We start from the raw sequence: 9,510 nt of genomic DNA, 5'->3' as shown, positions 1-9,510 counted from the left end.
CTTTTTAAACCTTGGGGGTCCCACCTGCAGTGCTGGGGCATCCTGTCCCTGACCTGTGTGGCATGTGACGTCATCTAGTGTAGGTCTGGGGAAATGCAGAGGAACCACCGATTGGTTCTCCCAAATAGAGGAGAATCATTACTCTATGAAGCAAACCGCCCCGCCTCCTGTACCCTTAGGTCAACCTGAATCATTGGCTGAGGCCTTCTCCTAGGTGGGGGCTCAGGATGAGCAGGGAGGGGCCTGTTCCGCTGAGGTCAGTTCTACAGTGTGGGAGCAGCTGTGGCCGTGAGCACCCAACACTCACAGCAGGTGGGAAATGGGTGCCTCAGTCTGGTACAGGATCTGAGCTAGGAACCGAAACATACACTCACCACAACCCCTTCAGCGTTTTCCATGGGGCTCCACGTACCGTCCATCTGGTAAACCACAGCTGACCTTGTTGGCAGTAAGAGTCGTATTTATTGGGGACTCATTTTTTGCCAGGAGCTCGGCCAAGCACCCCCCTCATCATTTCAAGTAATGCTCCCAGCCATGATTGTGGTTCTCCTGTGAGGAGACCAAGCCTGGAGAGGCTGGATAACGTGCACAGACACACCACGTGCAAGAGGCTGAGCTGATTCAGTGTAGGTCTGTCTGACTCTAGGGCAGTGATGGCGAACCTTTTGAGCTCGGCGTGTCAGCATTTTGAAAAACCCTAACAACTCTGGTGCCGTGTCACATATAAAAATTTTTTGATATTTGCAACCATAGTAAAACAGCGACTTATATTTTTGATAGTTATTTTATATATTTAAATGCCATTTAACAAAGAAAAATCAACCAAAAAATGAGTTCGTGTGTCAGAGGTTTGCCATCACTGCTCTAGGGCCTCAGTCTTTAAACCACTTCTTTTCTAGTCAACATCTGACTGTTCTTCCAGCCACCCTCTCTAATGGGGACTGGGTTTCTCAACCTTCTCACTCTTCATAGGATTGGAGGCAGGTAGCAATTTTTACTTCCTCTTCATTGCCAGCCCCACGCCCCAAAGACTCATCCCTTCAAAGGAAGATTTCAGATTATACCACCTGCTGCCCTTCTCTGTGGCAGCTCTCCACTGTTTTCTGCATAATGCCACCTCCTTCACTCGACTCCACCACTTTTTCACTGTCCATCATCCCCTTGTGTCTTTATTTCCCTCTGTACTGAGTTTATATTCCATTGTCTATCCCTATAATCAGTCACTCTGGTACACATACAGTCACACTGCAACCCTCATGTCTGCCTCCTTGCATTATACTTACCTAGTAAAGCCTGGGTCCTGGTTACATCCATTCTGGCCCACCTCTTCCCTGCCCCTGGGCAACTCCGTGTGGATATAGACAACCACAGCCACTCTGGCTCCTATGCACCATGCTGACTACTGGCCAGCTGCACTTCAAATTGTCCTGATCAGGACACTCTCCCACCCTCCTGCTTAACTATTCCACACCTTCTCTCTCAAATGCCTTTCTCCAAAGCCTCCCCCTCACTCATCATAGCCTCTCTTCTTAGTTCAATTACAATAGAAGCAATGGAGGATAAACATCTGTATCTGTGCCTACCAAATCTATGCACATTTATCTGTGGCTACCCATATAGTCTATCTTTTCTCCTGTGATTGTTTCTGCCCCTGTCTAAGGCCTGTTCTTCATTCCCTCTTGCTTGCTCAAGCACTTTTGCAATACTTCCAAACTTAAAAGCACACCAAATAGAAGCTTCTTTAGGTGGTATATCCTCCAGCAATAATCTTCTTCTTTTCATGGCAGAAGTTCTAGAAAGTATTCCCTGCCCTCTTTTCCATGCTTTCTCATATTTCAGTCTCCTGGAGGAGTCCCCACTCGGGCTTTCATTCCCACCCGTCCATGGAAGCCGCCACCTGTCCAGGCCACCACCAACCTCGCTGTTGTCAAATCGAATGTTTAATTCTCAGATGCTAACTCCTCTTTTTGAAACACTATTTGACACAGCTTCCAAAATGCCACACTTTTCCTCCTATCTCTGACAATGCCTTGCCTTTGCTAGTTTTCCTCCTTCTATCCCAGGGCTAATTCCCAGGATTTGTATTACCTTCCATCGTCATACCCTCTGCCTAACGGGGTTTCCTTCTGTTCGATGACTTTAAATAATATTTCTGGAATAATAGTCCCAAAACTTGCACTTACAGCCTCCTTTGGCCAGTGGCCTAGCGGGTACTTCCACTTTGAGATCCCATAGGCCTCTCAAGGTCAAGTCCAAAGCTAGGTGACTTCTCCCCTCAACCCCCAAACTACTCCTGCTGGTTTTCCCCACCTCAGCACATCGCATGGCCTTCTGTCCAGTTACTCAGGCTAAACACCTGGCAACCTTCCTTCATCATCTTCTCTTTATCTCAAACTAATAATCAGAAAATTTTATTGGCTGTTTCCATGCAGTAGATCCCAAACCTGACCACATCTCACTGCCAGAACCTTCCTTCATTGACCTCCTGATAGCTCCCCTGCTTCGAGAGCAGCGCCTCTATAGTCTGTTCTTCCCACAGCAGCCAGAGTAATCGTTGTAAGAGACAAATTAGGCCATATTCCTTGCTTGCTCAACACCCCCCCACATACCTGCCTTCGTTCTTATAACAAAGGTGCAGTGCTACCCTCGTCCATAACACACACTGCTCTGGACCTTGACACGTCTCCGGCTTCTGTCCCAGCCACTCCAGCGTTCCTGCTGGGTTTGAATTCATGAGCAGCCCAGGAGTTTCTGCTCCATACCCCATGGCCTGAGAGGCTCGTTCTGCAGGTATTTGCATGGCTTGCAAAAGTCATCTGTGACATTCTACCTAAGCTGGCCTCCCCTCTATGATTCCCTGGCCTTCATCTACTTGACAATATAATCTATACTTGTTTATTCATTGACCAAAGCAGGAACTTAGCCTTTCTTTTCTCCCCCAATATATCATCAGAATCTAGGACACATAAGACACATAATAAGTACTCAATAGATAATTGTGCAATTAATAATTGGGTTTTGTATGCACACCCATGTGAAACAACGCATGGACATGCGTGCGCGTGTATACACGCACGCACGATAATTGTGCAATTAATAATTGGGTTTTGTATACACACCCATGTGAAACAACGCATGGACATCATCTCAGATGATTGTCATTTCAGGTGCTACACAGAAAATGGAATACACTCTTTGGCTTCCATTTCTTGGTGACAATCTGTGTGTAAATAAGACTAGTTTTTATGCCTCAGAGGCATGGCTGTGCTTGGGTTCAGTGGAGGGGATAAGCTGCCTACCCGGCTCCAAGGGCTATGCTCCCCATTCAGCACTTGTACCTGCGCGAGGTCACAGCAACTGCGCTTCCCTCAAATACACACACACAACGTACACGACACGCACAGATTAAAACTGGCTTCCTTAAACCTCAGATTGTGGCGATGGCCACTATTTCCACAGAGAGAGAGTGGGCTCTCCAACTCCTGGAATTCTGGGATCATTTAAAAAATAAAAAGCTCTAACCAGAGATATCACACAGGGTAGTCTTGGAACTTATGCTTTATAGGCAATAACTTCATGTTTTTAAAGCATAAAAACACCAAAGCCAGAGTTTTTTGCCCTAACTTTGGGATAACACTGGCTTGACAGACATATTTGCTCATATTATTATGGTTGATTTATTTGTATTGTAACTCATTGAAAGGGGGCAGAGAAGGGAGGAAAAGGGAAAAACATTGGCAGTGGCTCGTTTATTCTCCTACTGACTTCACTTCTCAATCCCTGTTGGAGAGTCCCTCTACTTCAGCATCTATTTGTTAAGCCTGAGAACAGAGTTATCTTATAAAATATTATTAAATGTGGAAAACAGCAATGGAAGGAATCTAAGTTTTATATCTTTTACAGGAAAACACAGTACGAATTTTGTCAGTCGATATGATCCCCGATTTAACAGCTGGATACAGCTTCCACCCATGCAGGAAAGGTAAGTGTTTATTTCTCGTGTTGGAAACACTGGTGGTGGCTGACAGGAAGCCTGGGTGCTGGGAGGTCTGCCCTGATGAGGCATGCTCAGTGGGACCAATGAAAGGTTGATGAGGCAACATACACACCTTGGGCTGACCAGTGTGTATGAGCTGCCTTAGTAACTCAATGGAGGAAAACAATCAAGTGAGTCAATGATTTATCCTCACGTAGGAAGAAAACAATTGCATGACTGTTCTTCTTTCTCTACATTGCAGTGGCTTTGGGGCAAGCAGAGCTATGCTCTCGCCGGCTAGCCCACTCTCCTTGGCTAGGAAATATTTAAATCCTAATTGAAATATAAAACATCGTTTTCACAGTAAAATCTGCATTTTGATGCTCAGATTTCACTATTGAAGTTTTCAAGTCTCAACTGATTCAAATCCTTCCCATTTGCCTCCTCCACTATCTTTCCATCATACATTCAAGAACCAGTCACTTGTTAGCTTTAAAATAAACAGTTTTGTAAGGTGTGCTCTCATTTTTAATATACAGTGTTTATCTCACCCAATGCTCCTAGTGCCAAAGGACACGATGACAACTACACTTATACCTCTTGGGCTCTCCTGGTTGTTGCATAGGCATGAGGCCATGTCTTAATGCGCCTATGCAAGTTCTCATGCTAAATTTTCCACACTTGGTTCTTTTCAAATAATATCTTCACATCCTCTTGAGCAAATTCTTCAGTCTAATTGTAACAATAATCGACAACCTATTTGCTCGATGGATATATTTAAGAAATAATTTCTTATTTCTTTCATGACCCTTCACCTTAACATTTCCTTTTTTAAAGGCATTCAAACAGATTGCAGTGAGATCAAATTAGATCCTTAATCATATATTCCAAGTTAAAAAGAAATTTTCAGCGCTAGCCGGTTTGGCTCAGTGGATAGAGCATCGGCCTGCAGACCAAAGGTTCCCAGGTTCAATTCTGGTCAAGGGTGTGAACCTCGGTTGCAGGCTCCTCCCCAGCCCAGGACCTGGTCAGGGCTCGTGCAAGAGGCAACCAATTGATGTGTTTCTCTCATCATCAATATTTCTGTCTTTCCCTCTCTCCTCTACTCTCTCTAAAAATCAGTGGGAAAATATCCTTGGGTGAGGATTTTTTTAAAAAAAAGAAATTTTCAGATCATACCATTCATTCAAAAATGGACATTACAAGAGGAAGATGATGAAGCTATGCTATAAAGAAACTTACTTTCTATTCCATGTACATATATCAAGACTTTCTTACAGAACACTAAGGGCCACACACTGAAAATAATGAGGCACATTATATTAAAAGGATCACAGACGCGTTTAGGAATGTCTGGTTGAAACGTGACTCAACAAAGGACTCTAAGCCAGTTAATGCCCTGACTTCCGCTCAGCCTTCCTGCTCCTGTACCTGGGCACGTACAAGCCTCTGGGGGTCTTTCTTCTGGTCCCTCACGTGTGGGGCTTCTCTCCTGGTTGCCGTTGTTGTGGCCACATCACTTCACCCTTTCATCCAAACCGTTCAAGAAAGTTCCACTTACACCATATTTTAAAAGGGAACATCAATATCGTATTCGAAGTGTCAGCATCTCCTCACCCGGGCCCCCTTCGCTGGGGGCTGTGCACCAGATCGTTAACCTTCACGCCTTGGCTTTGGGAGGCATCGCTCACGTCGCGGTCAATTATCTCATGGTAGAGCCCCTCGGGATGAGAAGTGTTGCTGCAAAAACCTAATTAGTAATTTTTTCAAATGTGCATTGTTTACTTGATACTCGATAATGACTTCCTCGGAGGCACTCTGGCCTCTCCTGGCAAGGTCCTGCGTAGACGATTTTGAGCAGCTCATTGACCTGATAAAAAGGCCTGCCACGGTCCGTCGGCGCCCGGCAGCCACCGTTGACAGGATGGACTGTCGAACGTTTCTTCCCGAGTCATTATGGTACATCATGTCAGGTCCCTGGTAAGAGGGGTTTTTTTTTACATTGAGAGCAATCAACTCGCTAGAGCAAATAGAGAGCTCCTGGCCGCACGGAGGGGCAGAGGCAGAGCTCGCGGATGCCCCGTCCATCTTCGAGCTCCGCGTCTCCTCTGGGTTGGCGGACCCAGGCGGCAATCCATAGCTGAAAGTGAAATGTTTCTGTCTTTGCTGCCGCTCAGACTAGCAACAGTGGTCCCTTATTAGCGTGGTCTAGCTGGTGATTAAACAAAGAAGGGGAAAACTAAAACATATGAGACACAGGCTATAGATCAGAAAAGAATTTCCTTAAGTGTTTAAGTGAGTTCATTTGCGTTGTGTAGATCATGAATCAAACTCACCAGAAGTTTTCCACACCACCCCATTCTCTTAGCTGCTACCAAACTGCTAATTAAGTTACCAAACTGGCTGAGAAGAATAGAATCAAGTTGGAACACACTCTGGGGTAGCCCAGTCTCTGCATTACAGAGCTGGCTGGACAGATGGGTAGGCCAGCTTACCTATTAGCGCACCCAAAAGAGTATGATCCGGTGCAGACTACCATTCCCGGTCACCGGGAAATGGGCCCATGGCTGCCAGGCTTCCTCAACCACAGGCCCGCTCCTGAATTGCATGCCTGCTGCCTATGAATTTACTGACGGAAATAAACAAAAATGTAAATTTAAATGTCATGCAGGGGGGTGGTTTTGGTCTCAGATTTAGGATTTGATTCTTCAGAAAGAAGATGAGGGCGAAAATGAAAACTTGACTCAATAGAAACGCTTTGATGACTTTGAATTTTTTTATAAAAATAGATATTTTAGGTACTATTCTTATGGAGATCTTATTCCCTAGCTAGTTTTTTTTATGGGGTGGGGGGCAGGCGGAGGGGAGGGGTTGTTCCCACTACCAAAGCTTGAATAGAGGGTTTGCATACTTGTGGTGATTGATGGGAAGAAAAAGAAAAACCAGTTTGGAGAACAGAAACAAAGCATGTTTCCCAGAGAAAGTGAAATCTGGAAGCAAATACGTCAGAAATTTTCCGAAGTTAACTATTTGTTCTGGAAGCCTTACGAGAGACAATATTCTGTTAGAAAATCTGCTTTAAGCTGATGATGAAATTCAAAACTGCAAGCTGAGGTGAGGCTGTGATTATTCAGTCTCCGGCTGTACATATAAACTGACCGCCCGAGGGTCAGAAGGACGGGGAAAAACCGGTACAATATGCAGGGTTTGATGCATGTTTGTAGACATTACCGTCGTCCTTTGTAACTTATCTCAACCCATTGAGCATTAGCTGTGGTGGTGGAGTAAGGGGGTTGTCGTAGGGAGGAAGAGATGAACAATTTAAATACACTATAATCCCATTAAGGAATCTTTAATCATCTTACCTCACTCTTCCAAAAAGAGCCTAAGTAGCCTACACCAGGTGTGCCCTCAGGTGCAGAGGCAGGGCAGGGAGCTTGCCCAGGAGACCTGGTCTAGGCAGATTTGCTCCCGGAGCAAACACTCACAGTGGCTGACAGGCCATGACCCAGTGTGTCTGTGCCACGTGTCACGCAAGGGATGGAGTCAGAGACCCGGCATCTTCGCTGCCGGGCTTGCTACAGGAATATGCACTTTTGTCAGGAAGGGAAACCCACTGGGCTGCTTTTTCCCATTTAGATCCTAACAGTGACACTGTGTGGATGAAGCCAGGAGTACACATGGAGCATCAAATCAGGAAACCTCGGCTAACAGTGGGGAAGGAAGGAGAAGGGAGAACAGTGAAATGTAGACGCTAAAAGGAGTTCACACCTCCAAAGGGGGCTCTTCCTCGTAGGCTCCACTACCAAAGCTTGAATAGAGGGTTTGCATCCTTGTCATGATTGATGGGCGTTTTTTTCTTAGGCCAGTATACTAGTATAGCGCATAGAAGAACTCCCCACCTTACAACCCACATAGTCCAAATTACTTTTAAATGGCACAGCAGTGACATTAGTAAACTAATTCTTCCAGGGGCTCCAAGACCTGTCACAGGCTCATATGGGAAAGGGATCCTGTTTCAATGGTGCAATTAAATATCAATGTCCAGGTTTTTATAGACCTGTGTCAGTCTTCTCAATGAATCGTTTTAACTGAGGAGGGAAAATCATCTTGACTTATCATATTTCATAAGAGAGCAGTAGAAATCTGCTAGAGAAATGAAAAGATTCATCTTACAACTAAAACTGTGTACCCTTTGACCAACCACTTCCTCATCTATATGCACTTAATTTCGTAATTGTTTTTAAACCTAATTTTATATCTCAATGAGTTTTTACTCCTCTATCCCAGGAAACCCCAATTTATTTTAGGTTTGTGTTCCTTTGAAAATATTAAATCTTCCTCCAAAACCTTTCTCCATATTCTTCCTCAAAAATGCACATCTGCAAAACATCTTTTAGTACAATTTCAAAAGGGCTGCATGGACTCCTCAGAAGACATGGCCCAGGTGAACCACCCTTACTTTGTGAAATCTGTCCCTCCTGCTCTTCATTCTCCTTCCTACGGATTCCTTCCTCCTTTTTCCATCATTCTTGTTCATCCTCCTCCTGAATTTTCCACAGCACATATGTTTTTCAAAAGCATCAAGAAAAATATAGAAAAAAAAAAAACAAACATAGCCAAAATACGACCCTAACAATTTCAGGACTGTGAAAAATAACCGAACCATATGATCCCACAATCCCACTTCTGCATATATGTCTGAAGGAACCAGTCAGTATCTTGGAGAGATTTCTGTACTCCCATGCTCATTGTAGCATCAGTCACTATAGCCAAGATGTGAGAACAGCCTTGTCTGTCCAGAGATAAGTGGGTAAAGAAAACATGGTGTATGCATAAAACAGAATATTATTCAGCCATAGAATTGAAGGAAATCCTGCCATTTGAAACGGAAAGTCATTATGCTGAGTGAAACAAGCCAGATGGAGAAAGACAAACACTGTATGATGTCATTTATATGTGGAATCTAAAAAATGTTGAACTTAAGGAAACAGACTAGAATGGTGATTGCCCGGGGCTAAGGGCAGGGGTGAGGGGGTGTGGTCGGTCAGAGGGTACACAGTTTGAGTGGAGATGAATAAATTCTGAGGATCTGATGTCCGATGACTATAGTTAATAGTGGATTATACGCTTGAAATTTGCTAAGATAAGAGAATAGATCTTAAGGGTTCTCATAAAAATATGGGGGGTAACTATGTCAGGTGATGGATGTGTTAATTAGCATCCTAGTGGAAATCCTTTTACAATGTATGCATGTATTAAATCATCACATTTTACACTTTACATATATTATAATTTTATTTGTCAATTATACTTCAATAAAGCTGGAAATAAAATAAAACTGAATACATCACCATATACAGCATTTATCATACTTATATGGTAATAAGTCATCTACACAAATAAAGAATTTAGTTGTCACTTAAAATGTAGGGGTGGGCAAAAGAAGGTTTACAGTTGTGAGAAAGAAAAATAGGATTTATGATATTATTTATTTATTAATTATTGTATTGTTTGCTTTTATTATCTTATTG

At 43.8% G+C, this 9,510-nt stretch overlaps 1 protein-coding gene across 1 annotated transcript in view; it reads left to right on the top strand.

Moving 5' to 3' along the window:
* Positions 1–9,510, top strand: part of KLHL14 (kelch like family member 14) — a 68,709-nt gene that overhangs the window by 50,108 nt on the left and 9,091 nt on the right. The window contains exon 3 of the mRNA XM_015565681.1: positions 3,904–3,982. Within this exon, the coding sequence (XP_015421167.1) occupies positions 3,904–3,982 (79 nt within the window). The remainder of the gene's footprint in view (positions 1–3,903; positions 3,983–9,510) is intronic.

Source organism: Myotis davidii, unplaced genomic scaffold (assembly GCF_000327345.1).
Source record: "Myotis davidii unplaced genomic scaffold, ASM32734v1 scaffold520, whole genome shotgun sequence".
Classification (NCBI taxonomy): domain Eukaryota; kingdom Metazoa; phylum Chordata; class Mammalia; order Chiroptera; family Vespertilionidae; genus Myotis; species Myotis davidii.
Note: the sequence above shows the minus strand (reverse complement) of the source record. Positions and strands in the feature narration are given on the sequence as shown.